Source organism: Eleutherodactylus coqui, chromosome 7 (assembly GCF_035609145.1).
Source record: "Eleutherodactylus coqui strain aEleCoq1 chromosome 7, aEleCoq1.hap1, whole genome shotgun sequence".
Classification (NCBI taxonomy): domain Eukaryota; kingdom Metazoa; phylum Chordata; class Amphibia; order Anura; family Eleutherodactylidae; genus Eleutherodactylus; species Eleutherodactylus coqui.
The window spans coordinates 39958057-39982197 of NC_089843.1; the positions used below are offsets into that span (position 1 = coordinate 39958057).

At 39.6% G+C, this 24141-nt stretch overlaps 1 protein-coding gene across 2 annotated transcripts in view; it reads left to right on the forward strand.

Moving 5' to 3' along the window:
• CTNNA2 (catenin alpha 2) overlaps positions 1-24141 on the forward strand; it is a 2255723-nt gene that overhangs the window by 322264 nt on the left and 1909318 nt on the right. For both annotated transcript variants that reach the window (XM_066572940.1, XM_066572941.1), the window contains exon 3: positions 23245-23440. In XM_066572940.1, coding sequence (XP_066429037.1) covers positions 23245-23440 — 196 coding nt within the window. The remainder of the gene's footprint in view (positions 1-23244; positions 23441-24141) is intronic.

Genomic DNA, 24141 nt, shown 5'->3' on the forward strand with positions numbered 1-24141 from the left:
GCAAAAGGTCAGGGCAGGCAGCACAGGTGTAATAACGAGGTCCAGGGCAAAAGGTCAGGGCAGTCAGCACAGACGCAGTAATGAGGTCCAAGCAGAAGGTCAGGGCAGGCAGCAGAGCTGCAGTAATGAGGTCCGAGGCAGGTGGTAAGCAATAACAAAGTCCAGAGTGTAGAGCTGAGGTTAGGGAGCAAAAAAGTCAGGATAATCAGGATAGCTAGGGTCAAAACCACAAAATACACAGACTAGGGCTTTGTCACAATCGACAGTATGAGACCAAATCACTTACCCTAGGGTGTGGATGCCTAATATAGCAGATGCTATGACAGGATTCGAGGGAGACAGGCTTAGGGAGTGCACACTGGCCATTTAAGAGACTGGGCGGGAATGCTCGCAGGCTCTGCAAGCAGAGGTCAGACAGCGAGTAGCAGAGGAGCAAGTAGCTTAAGAAGGACACCATGTACCGGAGAAAAGGGTACCAAGAGAATGGACCATAATCTTACATTCTCTACTTGGGGATCAGGCTCTATGTCTGCCAGGTTGACACTGACCCAGAAAAACGGGAATGCCCCTAACCCACTGCATTCACTTACAGTTCTACCAAGAACCATCCTACATCCTATTTGTTGCTGTTTCCTAGAAAATAAAATGTGTCCACTACTGCGCTTCCATCTTCACAATGAACTCTAAACTTTACTGGACTCTGCCTCTGGCCTCATGGAAGTATTTTGCCTTTCTCTGGATCAACATTGCGGGATAATAGGCTGAACTGAATAGACATAGGTCTTTTTTGGTCTTACATACTATGTTACTATGACTTTTCATATTTACTAATTCAAGTGCTCCTGAATTCTCAAGCCAATGTCCTAATGCAAATATCTGTACCTAGGCCTGCCAATTATCATGCATCATATATAGCATTGTTTTTTTATTATGTGACAGAGGGGCAGGGGGCAACCTATGAAACCAGTCTAGTTTTACACCCCTGGTGCATCATTACATGTGAAAATCTTTTTGGATCTTTCATTGCTCAAGCAAGTTTCAGTTTACATCTTATTTCTTGAAGGTATTGTTAATAATCCAGTAATTCAGCCTACTACGTCTAGGCCTTCACAATGAACTCTATCAGTCTTCTCCCACTGCATTTTGACTTTTATTAAAAGGCTCTTCTGTGTTATTAATGGTTCTAAAACCAGCCTACCCGGAATCTCATGTTCTCAAATTCTGTGCTCAAATTTGTGATGTTTTTTTTTGTATTACTTACCTTCTAACTATGAAAATCTGCCCAGCTTCAAGGAGCTCTATCCGTAATATTTTAATCACGTCATTAGCTGATACAGAATTTAGAAGCTGTTTATAAGTAGGGTCATCTACTTGACAAGGAGATACTTCAAAATGTCAACCGAAGCATAACACCGCTTACCAAAATATATGGCTCTAACCTGTAATATTTGGCACAAAACCGATACAAAGCACAAACTTGTACCCAGAGTTAGCGGTTTCACCCCACTCCTTTCACGAATCCCTATCAAATTTAGAGCTCTTAAACGAAAAATTGTGAGGGATACTAGCTTATCCTCAATACAATTCTGGTGTCTCATAATTGATGACTCTGTACCCCAGGATTTTTGGTTCTTGAATCGGCTGGGGGATACCATATTTAAAGACGAAGAGATATTCATTATTAGAGATACTATTATGTCTTACTCTCCAGATATCATCGATACAGATCAGAACCTCATATTTCACATATTATTCTGGAGCCTCCAGCCTGTTAGGAACTTAATTTCCAAAATATATAGGGCTCTGACAAAATGTAAGCAACAACCCTCCTTTATCCACAGATGGGAGACAGAGTTAGATACATTGACACTTTCACAGTTGACGAGGTAAAGAAAATCGTAAGCAATTCACATTCCACTTCATCCTCCACTAGGTTCCGAGAATTCTATTACATAATTGTTTCTAGGGGGTATAAACCCCCAGTATTACTCAACAAAATTATTCCCCCGTCTGCTGGAGATACTCGAAACATATTGGCTGGTACAAGCATATCTGGTTCTCATGCACATTGTTATGACCTTTTTGGTAGGAAATCCAAAGAATGATCTACCTTATTCTCAAAACTAATATTACCCTCTCCCCTAACATTACGCTCCTAAACCTGGGCGCACCAGGTCTCACAAATAAAACTATGCATTGAAGGGGATTGAATAGTATTTGTGGAGTGTCCCAGCAATTTGTGAGCACCACGATTTATGGATTCTACTTTTTCTTTCTTGTATACAATTTCAGCTCCTGGTCTAATATTATATCTAGCACTCTATATTTCCATTAGGAGTTTGGTTCTCATAATTGATTATACATGTGTCTTTTTGTACTTGTAGATGGATTTTTAAAATAAGTATCTTTAATACATGTATCGAAAATAGGGGGTATTTGTTGGTAGTCTTTCTTAGTATTTCCTTGCTTGATCTTATTGCTGTATTTTATCCATTAAAATTAGGGAAAAAATAAAATCCTGCTGGAAACCTGAGGCTCCCATTGTAAGGCTGGATTCACATGAACGTATATCGGCTCGGTTTTCACGCCGTGCCAATATACATTGTCTGCGGGGGGGGGGGGAGGATGGGAGAGCCAGGAGCAAGAACTGAGCTCCCACCCCCTCTCTGCCTCCTCTCCGCCCCTCTGCACTATTTGCACTGAAAGGAGGCGGAACAGGGGCGGGGCTAAGGTGCAAGAATTAGCCCCGCCCCCGCCTCTCCTCATTGCAAATAGTGCAGAAGGGTGGAGAGGAGGCAGAGAGGGGGCGGGAGCTCAGTTCCTGCTCCTGGCTCTTCCATCCTCCCCCCCCCCTGGAGATGAGGACGACGTATATCGGCTCGGCGTGAAAACCGAGCCGATATACGTTCGTGTGAATCCAGCCTAAAGCTGTAGGAAAGTTTATGTTGTGTGTGATAACTTTCTGCAACAAGTTATTGTAAGACGTTGAAAGGCTATTTTCTCTTAACCCAACAGAATAAAACCCATTGTAAAGCAATTGAGATGACACATACTGTAAACTGTGGTGCAGAAAGTTATCTTAATGGGTTGAGTCTAGCTAAATTTTACTACATCTGTAAGATAACGAGGGTAAAAAAAGGATCCATCAGGGACCCTGTAAAACCATAAGCTAGAACACTAGTGTGAAGAGCCTTTGACTTTAATTCATATGGCTACCTTTTATACATTGGTTTCATGACAGATCAAAATGGTACCTGCTGGACTGCATTATAATGGAGTCCAACAAGGTTTTATCAAGGTTTCCATCATTTTGGTCTTGAGTATAAGATTGCTAGAATATTTTAGACCCCATTTACACTGACAGATGATCACTCAAAAGCCGCTCAAACGACAGTTTGAGTGACAGTTTTGAGCGATCATCTTTGCAAACCTTATAGTACCTAAGTAGCTACTATACAGTTATGCAACCGGAGCAGGACACAACCACGGCCACTAATAGAACAATACAGCTGTTTTACATACGCAAACAGCTGTATTGTTCTGAAGGCTTACGGCCCCTGCCCCGCTGTGGACACAGGCACAGAGAATCTTATCAGCGCAGCTGGCTGTGATAACAGCCGGCTGCGCTGATAACAGCTGATTGTTCAATTCAAGAAAACATGAAGTGAGCAAGGAGCGACTCATGCATGAAAACTGCACGGTCAGTGCATTTAGACGCAACGGGAATCGCTCAAAAGACGGTTTTGAGAGATTTTTGAGCGATTCTCATTGTGTCTAAATGGGCCTTTAGTCTGTCTTGCATTTTTTGCATTTAGAAATATGAAAACCCCAGCAAGCCTCCATCAAAGTCTTCTGGATTTGTCAATATACGTCGGAAAATAGATTCAGTATAGCTGTTACGACCCCAATATAAATGGAAGCCATGATGTCAGAGTGAAAAAAGCCATAGAATTTTTTCTTATTAAGATATAGGCTTATCTATGTTTTAATATTCCATATTATCATGCTCATAGATGGGTGAATGTGGATCCACCTTGCCACACACCGGGTTGGCTTAAGGCTCTCTGCAGAGGCAGCACCTGGGAAACCTGGGTTCCATGCTTGACCACTCCAAGAGGATAGGGTCTTTGTCCTGGAGTGCCCAAGCTGTAATTCTCACAGATAGTCCTGGTGGTGTGGTGGTTGACACTGCACAGGGCGAGGTGCCATACCTGATGATCTGTAGAAGAGCATAGTGGTTTGACAGCGGAAGGCCAGCGATGGTGCAGAAACAAGGTGAAGGCAGAAGGTCAGAGCAGGCAGCGTTCAATAGCGTAGTCCAATAAACTGAGCCGAGGTTGGGGAACACAGAGATCAGAATAGTCAAGAGTCAGAGAAGGAGTCAAAAACTGGAATACATGAACTTGGGTTCTGTCACAATGGCTAACATTGATTGATTGCTTAGGCATTCTTCAAGGGGTTAGGATGCGTAATAAAGCAAAAGACAACTAGGGATTAGTAGGAAAAGGAATTACCGGTAGTATATGTGTTCCAGCCCTTTAAGATGGGGATTGGGAGCACACATGTAGTCTAAGGGCAGCAGTCAGACAGCAAGCTCGGCACGAGAAGACAAGTTACAGCGTGGTGGAGGAGAGGGACAGCGGTGACCGATTGTAATTCTAGGGGCAAATGTGCTGCGGTGGAAGAGCACCATGACACCTATGTTGGTTAATCTGATGGCCAATAGATGCATATTCCCAGACACATAAGATTAAACAACTGATCAATAGGAAAAAAAAATAGATTCTGTTAGAGTTTTGTTTGCATAACAGCCGGCGCCGGTGTCCACATGATGTCCAAACAGGGAGATGAGTTAAAGGGAGTCCGTCAGATCAACAGGCTGTGCAAACTGCAGGCCTCAGGTTATAAAGTAGAAGGGGGTGAGCAGACTGATATATAGTTTTATGGGGAAAGATTCTATGTAACATGTATTCATCTATATCTCGCCTCGTCTGAGCTGAACAGTCCAATGGGTGGAGCTATTAGAGAACAACAACTACTATATGTGAATGCCTGTACACATAGAGGTAGCTGTCCATCACTTATAGGACCACCAATTGGATGGATCATATGGATTTGTTACACTTTGTTTTATAAAAGACTCATGAATATCTTTACAATGCATGTACTATGGAAGAAGCACTTCGTGCACCATTGTATGTTGCTTCTAGGAGGAACTGTATTCATCCCTATTAGCAATGTTTCCAGTGGGGAATATTTACACCATACATCATGGAGGAACAGTACTGTGTCACGGTAGGGGCAGCCGACACCGAGGGTAACGATGCAGACACCAGGCTTACAAAAACATATATATTTTTACTTAAACAAGTAAACTTGGAGATGAAGTTGCCATAGAAGCTTCTTTTAATAGATAAGCAATGTGTGGTTATTCAGCAACAGTAGACAACCTAACTGCCTCAGTACTACTGAACATTTCAACCCAGCAACGGAGGTGGCCTGCACACAGTCCGAAAGTAAGACAAGTATTGTCCAATAAGGTGTTGGCCATCGACGGATGAATATATGTTCCTCTCTTGTTGGCTCGAACCCACATACTTTAACTGGCAGACCTGCTTTTAAGTACTACCCGTGTGCACATGTTGGGTCTTTTTCTGAGGGCCAACCTCACTTACATATCTTCAGTGTATTCGGTACCATAATGTAGGTGACTCATCTTTGGCAGTCTGTTGAGGGTCCCCCAATTCACAGAGCTGCAGGACAATGCGAATTCTTCGTGTCAGCCTCTCTAGCTGTAGTACCAGCAGCTTTCTTCTTTCAGTGATATTGGTTCTAGCACGTTATAGAGCTGCACTTCACAAACACCGGCTGCCTCCTTTCTAGTGGAACTTTCCCTCTCTAACAGGCACATATTCTCCACAATACGTCTCAGATGGCTCTCTAAGGCAACTCCTCACTCTTTTAGCAACTCTCTTTCCCGGAAATGCAGCCTCTCTTTAAGCTCAGTACTGCTAGAATTGCTCTCCAACTTGCATCTCTCTGTTATCTCAAGTCCTCCACATCTCCCACCTGACCTCTGCAGCCAATAGGAAGTCACATACAATAATTCATGGAGAAATCCAAAAATTGCAGTAATGTAGGATGGCCAGCAGAGGTCACGCTTATACCATCCAGATTACAATACTATAGGAACCATAATAGATCTTATTATAGCACAAACTCAGACCTGGGCTCCCTCCTTACAAATGGCCCAAAGAGTTTGACGGACCCTCTATTACAGATCCATATCATATGGATCTATAATGCGGCCATGTGTATTAGCACTTAGACTCAGTTCAAGCTACTGAAAGGATAGCCCAGGGTGAAGACTAGAGTTCTCCCCTGTCCCCTGCAAATGACCACCACAGTCATCTAGGAAAACTGTTATCACTGGACATTGTGCTGCTTGTATAACTTGTATTAACCAGATAACAATGTGAACAAGCAAGGCTTCTCATAAAATGCAGCTCACACTGGTCACAGAAAGCACTTCTGTCAACATGACCATGCACTGTTAAAGCTATAGATACACAAAAAAACGGAAAAGTTTAAAACACAGTTAAACCACATGAGGGAGAAAAGGTATTCTTGTAGTTGTTGCAAATTAGATGCCAGTACTGACATGTCTGGATTCACCTATTCATGCTGCTTGTGCCAAATTCTGACCTCCCATCAGCACAGTGCAACACAAATCTGGATTCACCTGACCAGATGTTTTTTCAGTGCCCAGTAATATAATTTTTGCGCCCTTTCGTCTACTGTAGTCTCATCATTTTTTTTCTCTTGGACACAACGGTGCTGGAGTACTTTTTGCGGGTACTGGCCATCAGCCGTTATAGGCCATCCATGCTAAGGAATGATGAGTTGTCCCATTTGGGTTGGAGAACTACTGTTGTATTTGGCTATAATGCGCTTGACTGGGAAGTGCCTGTTCGTCAGAATGATTCTTGACATCCTCCTCTAACCCCTTTCAGCAAGGAGTTGTTTACATCCACATAATCCTCTTTCGCCGGATGTTTTTCCTCAATTACACCATTCTGAGAAAACCCCACAAGATTTGCAGTGAACTCCCGGCCCCGGTTAGTCTAGCACTGATGACCAGGCCTCGTTGGAAGTCACTCAGATTGCTGCATTTTCCCATTTAATGTGGATTCACGCTGAAACTGATCTACAGGAAACTTGTCAGGTGATTTTATTCTGCACTTCTTGGGTCACGGGAATGATTTCCAACCTTTAACCTTTTTACATAATCAAAGAAATCTATTAGGGGGGGGTGCATATGTATTTCAATGGAAGAGGGGTGCACATACTTTTCAGAAGTGAGGCACATTCTTCATACATTGTGTTTTAGATGAAAGGATATTTTATCATTTTCAAATATTTGCAATGCCTGTAGAAGTTTGCCTAAATTTCTTTGGGTGTGACACAGAGACATAACTTGAAGCTCCTGGGCCTCAATGCAAAACCTGGAACGGGGCCCCCAACTATAATGCTTTATTCATAGTACTGGGCTCCCTATATGGAGAAGAGAGGCCTTATGGGCCCCCTAAGGCTCCTGGGCCCAGGTACAACCGCATCCCCTGCATCCTCTATAGTTACGACCCCGGTTTGACATACTGTAGGCATCTCAGATCAGTTTTACGGCTTTGGTAAATCAATTTTGAACCATAGCAATTTGATGACATTGTATCTGGAGTTGATGATTAACTTCAATGCTAAATGCTAATCAATGGACAGAATTGTAATTATTTCTATCCTGATCTGACTGTAATTAAACTGAGATTTTACGCTTGGTGTGATTTACTAGTGATCAATAACTGTTTAATCAATATGTATTACATATGTTGTGCATGTAATAACTTATTGGCTACATAACAAATGAGGGAAGATCATTGTAGAGTAGCAATGTACTGACAAGAAAACAACATGATGAATGACCTCAGGATGAGTATTTCAAGGGGTGGCCATCATGCTCAAAAGTATGCCAACCATTTTGATGGGGCATGTAATGAAGCTTCAGAATGCCCCCAATCTCCATTGTTTTAACCCCCACACAGGAAGAATGACAACTCCTTCAGCGGTTATGCGCCCTTGAAGAAAGTGGGCATTCCAGTCTGGTCTTACCCCATTTTACACAGTAGGGTCATTCGATGTCAAGTGGCCTAATGGTACCTGCCCGACCACCTTTAATTTAGCTGAAATTTTCATGGACTGTTTATAGACCATCTGTATAAAGTTCTGCAAAGTTTCAGCTTGGTTGAGGCACTAGAGCCATTTGCATAAAAGTTGCTCTTCCCTCGCAGGTCGTTTCGAAAAAATATCCAAGTTTGTGTTGTCACTGTTCTTGATCTAAGCAAGCCAACTTGCTGAAACTTGGTACACTTGGTCAACTTTTGGTGTAAAATTCAAAAGTTTTACAGGCAGGGCTCCCTAAGTATTGCATTGGTGGCTTCCAAGGCCTGAAGTGTCTGGTAAATGTTGTCACGACAAAATTGTCAACAACTTTAGAAACCTTTAAGTTATTAACAAATAGCCCAAAATAAGCTGGAATTTGGCCAGTGAGTATTACAAGTGCCGGCCAAGACACTGGTTTCTTTTTTTGCTTGCATACTTACTGTTTTATCCCCCACTGAAATTGGTAAAAAAAAATTTAATTTCAAGTGTAAAATGGAGGCTTTGCTGAAAAAGACACCTGTTGGATTCCAAAGCAACATATACTTTCCAGTATAGAGAACTATAAAGAAACCAAACTAAGGTAAACCAAGTCAAACTTTGCTAAAAGTTCGGTTTAGCAGAAACCCGAACCCCAAGCGGAGGAGAACAAGGAAAAAAATGTTTTCCTTCTTTTTTCATTTTTCCTTCTTGTCTTTCCTTCTCATTCTTCTTCCTTCTCCATCTTTTCTTACTTTTCGTTCACCTTTGTTCCTCCTTTTCATTCTTGTCATTCTTTTTCTTCATTTTTTTGCCTTAAAAATAGTTCCAAAGTACTTAGATACATTTCTAGGTGACCTAAGAGCATTATGGCGGGCCTTTATAGCTCTTAGTGTTGTACAGCAGTTTTAGGGGTATTGATGAAGTTTTGGTGCACTTTAAACTAATTCAGACTGGGCTGAAATCTTTGCCGAAATTTGACCAATCGACCAAACCGAACTCTTCAAAACTTTCCTCATCACTACTGCACGCGGACGTGATCTTAGCAGGTGCTATTAGAAAATGGGTGCACTTGGATCTGTTGGTGGTGGATCTGAATGCAGTGGTGTCAAGCAGCTCCTGTAAGGGTCTGGATTTTTATCTATGCTATCAAGCCTTCTATCCTTTATGCCTCCTAACCACCCACATTACAGGATAGAGCAATATACCCCTCTACTAGTTTTCATTCCCTTGTTTGCTACTGTTGCATTGCCCATGAGTGAAAAAGCCTCAGCAAGTTCTAGTCACCCATGAGCAATGGCAATGAGGCCATCCCAATCTAGAACTTTCTCTTTAAGGTGGGTCCAATGAAGTCGACTGGTGCCACCTCTATATATTTAAATGTATCATTTCTTTGGGTTGCTGCCTACTATGAGTGCCATCTTTTCCCTCAACATATTGCCTAATTTGCCTTGTGGTGGCAGCATTGGCATCATTCCCTTTTAACGCATCCTAGTTTATTCTGAAATACAGTTACAAGAAGCAGACGTAAAATATGCTAGATAAAAAGCCATCGCGTTGCCCAGCGTTATTAATGTACTATTATGTAGCTGTATAGTCTATTTTACAGCATAGACTAAGCATATGTTTTCCTTTTGTATGGCAAATCCATTAATTAATTCTGCTAATGCAGATAATAAACGAGGCGAGAAAATTATTGTGCTGACTTAAAACATGCAGGAAGGGGAGCCATGTTTTTATTGTTGCGGGAACATTTAGTTATGGCCACAATAATCCAGCCAAGAGCTGATTTTATATCCCGTCTTCACTAGGACTATTTATTGCCTATAAAAGGTGTAGAGTCTGGAGCCTTGTGTTGTGTATGACAGTAAAGTGGTTGGTATTAGCTATTGTTCATCCGACAACTACCATGCTCGGCTTTTGGGAAAGTATGAAGGGAAGGGGAGCAGATTGAAACTACCATTATAGGCACCAAGAGAGGTTGTTCTTTCCCTGACTGTGATCCTTTTTATTCTTGAGGGACAAAAAAGTGTTCTCAAAAGTAGGAAACAATTTTCAGTTTTTTGTAGCAGCCGACTGATAGTCTTTCACTAAATAAACAGATGGGACGAGCAAATTTAGTTTAGTCAGAGGAACCTCTGGCTAAACTAAAGGGAGACAGGTATGACTGTAAGAGTGCAAAGGGTGGTGGATGATGGCAAATTATAGTCATCTGCAACACTTTCTCCATTTTCCTGCTATCCCCAATACTCCTCTGAGTGCCTCGCCATGGTAATAGTACTGCCTTTGTGCCCCAAACTGTACTAGTGACCCATAAAGTAATAATCCCACCAATAGTGCCCACAACAAGAAATAATGTTTCCTTTGTCTTCCATAGTAATGGTGCCCTCTTTTGTGCCCACGTAAAGTAATAATTCCTTTTGTGCTCTCTCACAAAGTAATGCCCACTTTATGCCCTGGCTAAGTGATAGAGTCGCCACTGTCTCCACAAAGTAATATAGCCCTCTCTGCCTTCACAAACTATAGGTGCCCTCTCTGTGCCACAAACAAAATAATACAAACTCTTCTGTGTGCAATGCCCCAATGAACTTACTGTCTGTATGGCCAGAGGCCTAGTCCTTGTCACGTAACGCCAACACTCTAACTGGACACTCGGGGTGGCATGCCGCAGAAATAACAAAAATAGTTTAGTAATATGAGAGTGCGCAGATTTACTAATTTTGAAATTTGCATACAACTTGAATACACAGTTCTCTGTAAAATGTATTCGTAGTGGGTACACCAAAATGCAGCACTGAACAGGCAATTTGAGTACAACAAGAAGATACAGTGGTAATGAATTGAAGATACTCTGACTTCAACACTCTCTCACTTCCTTTCCTGAAGATTGATTACCTAGACAATTTCCCTACTAGTAGATTTGGCTGAAGAATTGGTTTAGATTTTAGTGAAGGATTTATGAACTAGAGGGACAAGTGGCTGTAATGCTAATCCTAGCTTTGACTTCACTGGGTAGCTATGACTCACTGTTTGTAGAAGATGGACCTCAGAAAGGTTCTCCTTTTTCCTCCACTGTGGTGCCAAGGGAGTTGGTTCTCACCTCACTCTACCTTGGGTGACAAACGTGCTCTAACTGAGTCCTCCTCTTTAACAACTGAACTGCAACCTCTCCTCTCTCACACCTGTCTGGGTCTGTCTAACTGCTCACTGTCACTCCCTTTTATCACTTTTCTTTTCTTCCCACACTTACTGGACTCCTCCAACTCTTGCATAAGGACTTGTATGTTTGTTTCCCGACCTTGGGGCTCTGCACCAGTGGAATTAAATCTGACTGTCAGCCAATAGGGCTGCAGCTGACATCAGGCTAAGGAGAAAAGGGGAGAAACAGGGTCTCTCCTACAGACGGCACCTTCTACATCTATGGACGGCATGCACACAGGTGTGACAGGACAAGTGCGCTGTGCATGTTCTGTAGGACCCGCTGGGCTACTATATGTGCCCCCACAAAGAACTAGAGCCTCCTCTGTGCCACCAACAAAGTAATACAGTTCCCACTGTGCCCCCAACAAAGCCATAAAGACCATTCTGAACACGCACAAAGTGATTGAACCACCTCTATGCCACTACCAAAAGTAAAGCAGCCTTTCCTGTGTCCACACAGCTTAGTGAAGCCCTTTGTGCTTTCTATAGACCACCTGTAAAGCGGGTCAGTCACCCCTTTTATAATCTGCAACTGGTGGCGAAAACCTGGAGAATCTTCATAAGCAGAATGGAGAAATGTGGGTTGTCCATGGCTGCACAAGGGCAGAGGTGGGCAGAAGCCGACCTACAACCAGGCACAGTTGGGCAGGTACTGAGACCCTGTAAAAAAGAGCAGCAGGGAAAGTTTTCACAAGTTAGGGGAGATGCTGTCAAGACAGAGAACATTGCCCGTGTTTTAGGGTTGTCTTTCTTGGAACAATCGAATGTTAACGACTGTGTAACCCATAAATGTGCCTCATTGCCTCTGTACATTGCATGTCCTATTCAAGCCAGTGAAAGTGGATGTAAATAGGACCTGCAGGGATCTTTTTTTTATAGGGACCACCAGTCGTGTGAAAAATCGTTTGTGTATACAGCCGCCTAAGCTATAAATGGGTCTGTGTGCTGTCCATGGAATATATGAACAGCACAAAGACTGTTGAATGGCCCCTAAAGTTCTGTACTGCAAAAAGTTTAAACGTGCCTCCACGTTTCATCATTAAAGGGCTAACTCATAACCAGTCCTCGAAACGTACAAATGCCCACGCTGAGAACAAGATGACTGTGCGTAATAACATATCTAACTTCTGCTACCCCATGCGGTACTAGATACAGCTGAGCGACGTCTGTCATTTGGCACAACTCATGATATTATATCTTGCGGGTTCCCATAGGACTGCGGTGAAATCTGCATGTGTAAGAAAAACGTCTGAATAACAATTTCAGCTCTGCTACAACAATCCACTGTATAATATTGTGACTTTGCGCAGTGGAACAAATGAATAGCTGCTGTCAGCCTTACCGGCCTTAGTCAGCTGCTGAAATGCACATAAGTGATTTAGTGACTGTCACTATCCGAACCTGCTTTGGATTCGCATATAATTTTCTTTTGGCCGTGGGCACGTTACTTTATATCTGTACGCCTCAGGCACACGGCAGCTGAGATACGGATTGTGCCAGACACCGGCTGTGCTGAATTCTAACTATAGAATTGGATTTCACTGTACAGAGTTTGTGGCGATTCTAAAAAGGAGGCACGTGTGTTACATCTGGGAAATGCCTGCTAAAAGTTGGTTGTAAGATCATCAGCTGTGAACTGTCACTTCAGTCACCCCGAGAACAGTTAAATCCAAAGATTCTTACTTGACAAGTCAAATGGGCTATTCCGCTAAATATTTTTCCTACAGGAGGATCAACTAATGTACTATAATACTGCCCCCTATGTATGAGAATACAGAGAAACTATTATAATACAGCCATTTATGTACAAAAATAAAACTACTATAACACTGCTCTCTATGAATAAGAATATAAGTACTATAATACTGCCCCCTATGTACAAGAATACAGAGAAACTATTATAATACAGCCATTTATGTACAAAAATAAAACTACTATAATACTGCACCCTATGTACAAGAATATAACTACTATAATACTGCTCCCTATGTACAAGTATATAACTACTATAATACTGCCCCCTATGTACAAGAATATAACTACTATAATACTGCCCCTATGTACAAGAATATAACTACTATAATACTGCCCCTATGTACGAGAATACAGAGAAACTATTATAATACTGCCCCCTATGTACAAGAATATAACTACCATAATACTGTTCCTATGTACAAGAATATAACTACTATAATACTACCCCTATGTACAGGAATATAACTACTATAACACTGCCCCCTATGTACAAGAATATAACTACTATAATACTGCTCATATGTACAATAATATAACTACTATGATACTCTTCCTATGTACAAGAATATAACTACTATAATACTGCCCCCTATGTACAAGAATATAACTACTATAATACTGCCCCCTATGTACAAGAATATAACTACTATAATACTGGTCCTATGTACCAGAATATAACTACTATAATACTGCCCCCTATGTACAAGAATATAACTACTATAATACTGCCTCCTATGTGCAAGAATATAACTACTATAATGCTGCTCCTATGTACAAGAATATAACTACTATAATACTGCCTCCTATGTACAAGAATATAACTACTATAATACTGCCTCCTATATACAAGAATATAACTACTATAATATTGCTCCTGTGTACAAGAATATAACTACTATACTACTGCTCCCTATGTACAAGAATATAACTACTATAATACTGCCTCCTATGTACAAGAATATAACTACTATAATACTGTCCCCTATGTACAAGAATATAACTACTATAATACTGCCCCCTATGTACAAGAATATAACTACTATAATACTGCCTCCTATGTACAAGAATATAACTACTATAATACTGCCTCCTATATACAAGAATATAACTACTATAATATTGCTCCTGTGTACAAGAATATAACTACTATACTACTGCTCCCTATGTACAAGAATATAACTACTATAATACTGCCTCCTATGTACAAGAATATAACTACTATAATACTGTCCCCTATGTACAAGAATATAACTACTATAATACTGCCCCCTATGTACAAGAATATAACTACTATAATACTGCCTCCTATGTACAAGAATATAACTACTATAATACTGCCTCCTATATACAAGAATATAACTACTATAATATTGCTCCTGTGTACAAGAATATAACTACTATACTACTGCTCCCTATGTACAAGAATATAACTACTATAATACTGCCTCCTATGTACAAGAATATGACTACTTAAATACTGTCCCCTATGTACAAGAACATAACTACTATAATACTGCCCCCTATGTACAAGAATATAACTACTATAATACTGCCTCTTATGTGCAAGAATATAACTACTATAATACTGCTCCTATGTACAAGAATATAACTACTATAATACTGCCTCCTATGTACAAGAATATAACTACTATAATACTGCCTCCTATATACAAGAATATAACTACTATAATATTGCTCCTGTGTACAAGAATATAACTACTATAATACTGCTCCTATGTACAAGAATATAACTACTATAATATTGCCCCCTATGTACAAGAATATAACTACTATAATACTGCTCCCTATGTACAAGAATATAACTACTATAATACTGCCTCCTATGTACAAGAATATAACTACTATAATACTGCTCCTATGTACAAGAATATAACTACTATAATATTGCCCCCTATGTACAAGAATATAACTACTATAATACTGCCTCCTATGTGCAAGAATATAACTACTATAATACTGCTCCTATGTACAAGAATATAACTACTATAATACTGCCTCCTATGTACAAGAATATAACTACTATAATACTGCCTCCTATATACAAGAATATAACTACTATAATATTGCTCCTGTGTACAAGAATATAACTACTATACTACTGCTCCCTATGTACAAGAATATAACTACTATAATACTGCCTCCTATGTACAAGAATATAACTACTATAATACTGTCCCCTATGTACAAGAATATAACTACTATAATACTGCCCCCTATGTACAAGAATATAACTACTATAATACTGCCTCCTATGTACAAGAATATAACTACTATAATACTGCCTCCTATATACAAGAATATAACTACTATAATATTGCTCCTGTGTACAAGAATATAACTACTATACTACTGCTCCCTATGTACAAGAATATAACTACTATAATACTGCCTCCTATGTACAAGAATATAACTACTATAATACTGTCCCCTATGTACAAGAATATAACTACTATAATACTGCCCCCTATGTACAAGAATATAACTACTATAATACTGCCTCCTATGTACAAGAATATAACTACTATAATACTGCCTCCTATATACAAGAATATAACTACTATAATATTGCTCCTGTGTACAAGAATATAACTACTATACTACTGCTCCCTATGTACAAGAATATAACTACTATAATACTGCCTCCTATGTACAAGAATATGACTACTTAAATACTGTCCCCTATGTACAAGAACATAACTACTATAATACTGCCCCCTATGTACAAGAATATAACTACTATAATACTGCCTCTTATGTGCAAGAATATAACTACTATAATACTGCTCCTATGTACAAGAATATAACTACTATAATACTGCCTCCTATGTACAAGAATATAACTACTATAATACTGCCTCCTATATACAAGAATATAACTACTATAATATTGCTCCTGTGTACAAGAATATAACTACTATAATACTGCTCCTATGTACAAGAATATAACTACTATAATATTGCCCCCTATGTACAAGAATATAACTACTATAATACTGCTCCCTATGTACAAGAATATAACTACTATAATACTGCCTCCTATGTACAAGAATATAACTACTATAATACTGCTCCTATGTACAAGAATATAACTACTATAATATTGCCCCCTATGTACAAGAATATAACTACTATAATACTGCTCCTATGTACAAGAATATAACTACTATAATACTGCCTCCTGTGTACAAGAATATAACTACTATAATACTACCTCCTATATACAAGAATATAACTACTATAATACTGCTCCTATGTACAAGAATATAACTACTATAATACTGCCCCCAATGTACAAAACGTTATCTAGACTAGTCTACCTGCACTACGAAAGCTGAAAACTAAAATTAATTACAAATTTTACAGGTCTTTAAAATTAATTCCAACACAGAATATGTGCGCATCTATTGCAGCTAAGTATGGTTTTAATGTGAAGCAGGTTTCCACTACATCTTCAGACATAAAAATCCTCGTACCTTCTCCTGCAGCTTGGCAGTAATTATTCTAATTATATGTTTTAATACTTTTTTAAAACCATCCCATAACTTTCGGAAATAATTGTTTTAAACATTCTATTTTAAAATGCTCCTGCAAATACAGTGCATATTATTACTGCTGCCCACGTGCAGGATGCCAGGATCCGCAAGCTTACATATACCAGAGAAAATAAATTTCATCTACCTGCTTCTGCCTAAAGAATATATATTTTCTTAAGTATTTTTGTAGAATGCAAGTGAGATCTTACATTGCCTACAATCACACTGACTCATAATTCCACAACAGGAATTTACACAATTTAAGTGGAATGAATTAACCGTTCTTGTTAGTAATCCCCTCTAAGCTGAAAAAAAAACTACTGTTAATATTGCACCTATATGCAAGAATATAACAGCTGTAAAACTGCTCCCTATGTTCAAAAATATAACTAGTTTAACACTGTCCTTGAGTACTAGAAAACAATTACAATAAAAATGTCTGCTATATATAAAAAAAACCCTCCTATAATACTGAACCCTATGTACTGCAATATTACTACTATAATCCTCCCCCCTCTGTACAAGAATATAAATACTATAATACAGCCCCATATGTACAAGAATGTAACTACTATAATACTGCCCCCTATGTACAAGAATATAACTACTATAATACTGCCCCCTATGTACAAGAATATAACTACTATAATACTGCTGCCTATGTACAAGAATAAAACTACTATAATACTGCTCCCTATGTACAAGAATATAACTACTATAATACTGCTCCTATGTACAAGAATACAACTACTATAATACTGACCCCTATGTACAAGAATATAACTACTATAATACTGCCTCCTATGTACATGAATATAACTACTATAATACTGCCCCCTATGTACAAGAATATAACTACTATAATACTGCTCCTATGTACAAGAATATAACTACTATAATACTGCCCCTATGAACAAGAATATAACTACTATAATACTGCTTCCTGTGTACAAGAATACTATAATACTGCCCCTATGTACAAGAATATAACTACTTTAATACTGCCTCCTATGGACAAGAATATAACTACTATAATACTGCTCCCTGTGTACAAGAATATAAATACTATAATACTACCCCTATGTACAAGATTATAACTACTATAATACTGCTTCCTGTGTACGAGAATATAAATACTATAATACTGCCTCCTATGTACAAGAATATAACTACTATAATACTGCCTCCTATGTACAAGAATATAACTACTATAATACTGCACCTTGTGTACAAGAATATAAATAGTATAATACCGTGCTATGTACAAGAATATAATTACTATAATACTGCCTCCTCTGTACAAGAATATAACTACCATAATACTGCCCCCTATGTACAAGAATATAACTACTAAAATACTGCCCCCTATGTACAAGAATATAACTACTATCATACTGCTCCTATGTACAAGTATATAACCACTATAATACTGCCCCCTATGTACAAGAATATAACTACTATAATACTGCACCGTATGTACAAGAATATAATTACTATAATACTGATCCTATGTACAAGAATATAACTATTATAATACTGCCCCCTATGTACAAGAATATAACTACTATAATACTGCCTCCTATGTACAAGAATATAACTACTATAATACTGCCCCCTATGTACAAGAATATAACTACTATAATACTGCCCCTTATTTACAAGAAAATATCTACTATAATACTGCCCCCTATGTACAAGAATATAACTATTATATTACTGTCCCCTATGTTCAAGAATATAACTTCTATAATACTGCCCCCTATGTAGAAGAATATAACTACTATAATACTGCCCCCTATGTAGAATAATATAACTACTTTAATACTGCCTCCTATGTATAAGAATATAACTACTATAATAGTGCTCCTATGTACAAGAGTATATCTCCTATAATACTGGCCCCTATCTACAGGAATACAATCACAGAAAACGGTCGTTACTTACTGAGTGAGGAGTGCATATAGATGCATCCTCTCACCATGACTACCAAATGGAAGAGCGAATAACACCTGTGCAGGACACCGATAAGTCAGCCACTCACACTGGGTGGCTGCTTGGCTTATACTCCCACACATAATGGATCCAGGATGCCAGACCATTCTGATATATGTAGTTCACCATGCAGACCAGCAACCTATTAATGACGCCATGATAATTTGTCCGGTTGCCCTGCATTTCCATCAGTGAACCACATTGGTACTGCCACCCTGGGCTCCCCGTGGAGTTTTAAAGCCACGCTGCATGTGAATGATGGATAATAAATGCAAGGCATTGGTTGGATTTTGGCAAACATTCATAATACTGCTCCTTAGAACAAGAATATAATTACTATAATACTGCCCCCCTATGTACAAGAATATAACTACTATAAAACTGACTCCTATGTAGAAGAATATAGCTACTATAATATTGCCCCTATGTACAAGAATATAACCACTATAATACTTCACCTGTGTACAAGAATATAACTACTCTAATACTGCCCCCTTTGTACAAGAATATAACTACTATAATACTGCCCCTATGTACAAGAATATAACTACTATAATACTGCCCCTATGTACAAGAATATAACTGCTATAATACTGCCCCCTATGTACAAGACTATAACTACTATAATACTGCCCCCTATGTACAAGAATATAACTACTATAATACTGCCCCATATGTACAAGAATATAACTACTATAATACTGCCCCCTATGTACAAGAATATAACTACTATAATACTGCCCCCTATGTAGAAGAATATAACTACTATAATACTGCCTCCTATGTACAAGAATATAACTACTATAATACTGCCCCCTATGTACAAGAATATAACTACTATAATACTGCCCCCTATGTACAAGAATATAACTACTATAATACTGCCCCCTATGTACAAGAATATAACTACTATAATACTGCTCCTATGTACAAGAATATAACTACTATAATACTGCCTCCTATGTACAAGAATATAACTACTATAATACTGCCCCCTATGTACATGAATATAACTACTATAATACTGCCTCCTATATACAAGAATATAACTACTATAATACTGCCCCCTATGTACATGAATATAACTACTATAATACTGCTCCTATGTACAAGAATATAACTACTATAATACTGCCTCCTATGTACAAGTATATAACTACTATAATACTGCCCCTATGTACAAGAATATTGTCCAATCACTACATTTGGTTCGGACAAACATGTAAAAATCAGAAAACGGCCGATATTTTATATATGCAAAACTTGTTTGCTACAACTGTAAATGTGTTATCTTGGTGAGAGGAGTTTGTCTGATAGACGATATGGGAGCTAAGAACCATAAGCTAGGCCGTGCAAGGGGGGCCCTATTAGTCTATTCACTCAAGCAATAAGGCCGTGCACTGAAGTGGAAGGATGGCATTATACCTGGAAGGAATCGGCTATACAAGAAAATGTCATCCCTGCCTTTATACAGGTCATTGGTTGTTTCCTGCAGTTTGGTGATCCATTAGAACAGGAGAAAAGAGAATATTAATGCACAGCTTTTGGCATTTACATGAAGCGACACGAAAATGGACGAGAGGCATGAAGCCTCACAAAGAACTTATTGATGGCATTGATGGCTGCTTCCACATATCCTCTTAATTCAGACCTAATGCCTGGCCCGAATCCTCCTGTGTGTCTTCCTGTTATAGCTAATGAGATATTAACACCTAAAACACAACCATCGGCCATGAACTGACTGTTTAGGACAAGTTTGTGTGCGACCAGCGAGGGAGGTGGACTATCTGCGGTAAAATAAATATTTGATAGCTGCAGTCTCAAAAATTTACAATTTTGTGACTTAGACCGGTTTATGAGATAAAAAAATAAAGGCTTATACACTATTTGTCAAAAAAGATCACGACCCTAGAAGAAGTTGTCAGTTTGCTGCAAACCTTGTCCTGCAGTTTCATCTCTGGCCGATCTGTAAATGATGAGCATTGTGGTGATTAGATGAACGGTCTTGTCACTGGAGGCCCTCAACATGGTTCCCCCTTGGCCTATAAGAGGCTCTCAGAGGCTCCTTGTGTGTAGTGACCTCTTCTTCTACTTGTGTAGACCTTGTTGACCACTAGACACCTCTATGACGCAGAGAAGAGATTTCACAGATTTTTGGTTGGGTGAAAAAATACGGCCCATGTCCTATTTTGGTGTGTATTATGGACCAAAATAGGCCATAGAAGTGAATGGGGCAGGTCAAATAAGCATTGGATATTCATCATTATAATGGCTCTTCTGCATATTTTAGACCGGTGTAAATATGCTGCAAATCTATGTGCACAAGAACCCTGCAGAAGGGCCGTAATACGGAGGGGATAGGCGATTTTCATTCCATGAATGCCCTGCGTATTCATGGACCAAAAAACATTTACACCCATGTGAAGGCGTCCTGAGACCTCCAATTCAAACGCCAGTCTTAATATAACTTATGCTGGCTCATGATGTGCCTAATATAGAAGGAGGCGCGTGTTGGTCGAAGCTGCCATGGCCCTTCTCAATAAACCACGTCCCCTTTTCTTGAAATTTATAGCCTCGGTGCAAACCACCAAAAGTTGCACAATTTTTCCGCAAGCTAGCTTTTTTGAAAAATGTGTGACTTTTTTAATACTAAAAACTGCCATGAAATGTTTTATAAGTGCCATCCACTATATTTTAATTCTTCACAGTTTCCAATATCTCTTCTTGCTGTCAGGCGATGGAAACATTTTCCATAATAATTGGAATGCGAAAACCTGTCTTGATCTAGTGATTATCTGATAGTCTGACCGTTTGCTTTGTTGCAGTGTTTCAGCGTAGGCGAAGCGTGAACCAAACACATCAGTAGTACAAATCACTATTTTAGGCTGGTGTCGCATTTAGTTTTTTTCTATTAAAAACACCACCTTGTGTTTTCGGCAGCGGATATTGCTTGTCACATTTTTTGTGACAAAAAGCACCGCATCCAGATGTTATTTATTGTAAGTCATGGGTGGATTGTAAAACACATTACACTGTAGGTTTTTTTGGCTGCCCTTTTCCTAAGTTTTTTGATGGGTCCGTGGCAGTTTTTACAATTGGTAGCATGCTCTAGGCGTGTTGTTTTTGTTTTCCTGGTGATTTCCCATAAAGCAAAATAACTTTGTGTGACTTAAAACACCACAAAAAAAGTTTGTAAAAGCAAAACCTTATATTTTACAAATTAGCAAAAAAATTCCTGCAAAAAGTTGCCGGGCCCGATTTATCGAAACTGTTTAATAGTAAGTCAGTTCTTGTTGCCCACGGCAAGCAATCAGAGATTAGCATTCATTTTTCCACAGCATTTCAAGAAATACAAAGGTAGTAGCCCAGAGTTGTAGTCCCACAGCATCACTACTACCAGCTAATGTAATGTAATGATTATGTGTAATGTTTATTGATGTGTGTAATTCTGTGTATATGCTATCAAATGGGCCTGGAAGTATTAATGTTTGGCGTTCTTATTACCTAGCACTGTATGACTATGCAGAATTCACCCTTACCTGATCAAACACCTATCAGCCACCCCTAGCTAGCCTGGGATTGGGTAGAGAGATTTCCCTTAGCTCTGGATTGGTTAGTGGGGAGAGTATAAAAGACAGAGAGTGGGCGGGGTTAGGCAGTCTAGTCCAGGGGAGCCTGTGATTTATGATTAGTGGGGATCTCACCAGGGAGGAACTAGGAAAAGATCTTATCACTCATCAGAACCAGTCTAATCCAGACCTGGAAAGAGTTTAGTCCAGAGGAACCTGAGATAGAGACCGGGGAGGAGGAAGGCAACCATCTACTCCAGCCAGTGCGGTGGGAAGAATAACATCCCGTGTGAGTACTAACACCTAAAGATTGTTGAGAGAGGATAGAAAAGAGGAAGAAAGAAAAAAAATCATGTTTATTTTGGAGTGTCATCTTCTTCAGTCCCAGACCCAGTAACGGAATTCATAGTGAATGATGCACATGGAGTCTGTAGACTACAAGCTGACAATGTAAGGAATGTCTGTGATAGAATTACCTCAAGTGAATGTAATGCAAGTGTTGTACCTACTGAATTACAATGTACCTTCTCTCTCTGCAATAAAGTGTACAAATTGTTTTTATCTAAAGTCTGCCTCCTTGAGTGCTTCCCACCACCTCCAGCAACTGCACTGAGACACCACACGGGACTACAGGAGAGTAAGGACTACTACCCTCATTTTTGGTTTAGTTCTCCACTCTTTGTATTTATAGTTTTTGCCTGGAACGGTCCCTACGAGAGATGAGCGAGCACGCTCAGATAAGGCAGTTACTCGAGCGAGCATCACTCTTCTCGAAAAACTGCATTCTCGTCCGAACAGGCTCGGGGGAGCGGCAGGGGGGCTGGGGGCTGAGTGTCCCAAAACCTTTTTCAATTGATGGCAATTTATGTTTTACCAACCAGAGAAAAGGAATGAAAAAAAAGCACATTTTCCGATTTGCTGGTTATTCTGTGATTGACCCATCTCCTTTCTATATGACTGACCCATGTTCATTGGTCCCGCAGGTGACAACTCTGGTAAACACAAGCAACAAGGGCCCATCAGGTAAAAAGAAAGGTCGATCTAAAAAGGCTCATGTCCTGGCAGCCTCCGTGGAACAAGCCACTCAAAACTTTTTGGAAAAAGGCGAGCAGATTGCAAAAGAAAGTCAGGACCTAAAGGAGGAGTTAATCTCCGCTGTGGAGGATGTCAGGAAACAAGGTAACATACATGTGGAAATTCTTCCCAGGGCCTGTAAAATTGCAATTTATGACTAAAATGGTGCTATTAAAATGAATGGAAGTCTTAAAGGGGTCATTGCAATATTTAAACATATTCCCTATCCACTGGATAGGGAATAAGTGTCTGATCAGTTGAGGTTCAACTATTGGGACTCCCATCAATTATGAGAACTAGGACCTCATATTCCTTGTATGAATGTAACTATGGTTGAGCATGTGCACAGCAGCTTCATTTATCTCTATGAGACTGCCGAAGAGAAACCGATAGTGCGCTCGGCATTCCCATAGTGATGAATAGAATAAGGGTAGGGAATAACTTTATTATTAGTGGAGATCTCAATGCTAGGATTTCTCTGATCCTGAGAATGAGGGGCCCATGTCCACCTCTTTTCATCACTGCAAGGTCACTTCTTCCACCCACAGTGTGGTCAGACTGAATGGAGCACTGGCCATGCATGTGTGGCTGCAACTCCATTCATTTCAGTGGGGCTGATGGAATTTGCTGAGAGCTTGTACGCGGCTATATCCAGCAATCCCATTGAAAGTGAATGGAGTCGCAACACCCATGCGCAACTGTCACTCCAATTTCCTCACTGCTTGGGGTGCAGTAAGCTCGCAGTGAGAAGGAAGGGGACACAGGATCTCTCTTCTCAGGAATGGTGGGGGTATCACCAGAAGATG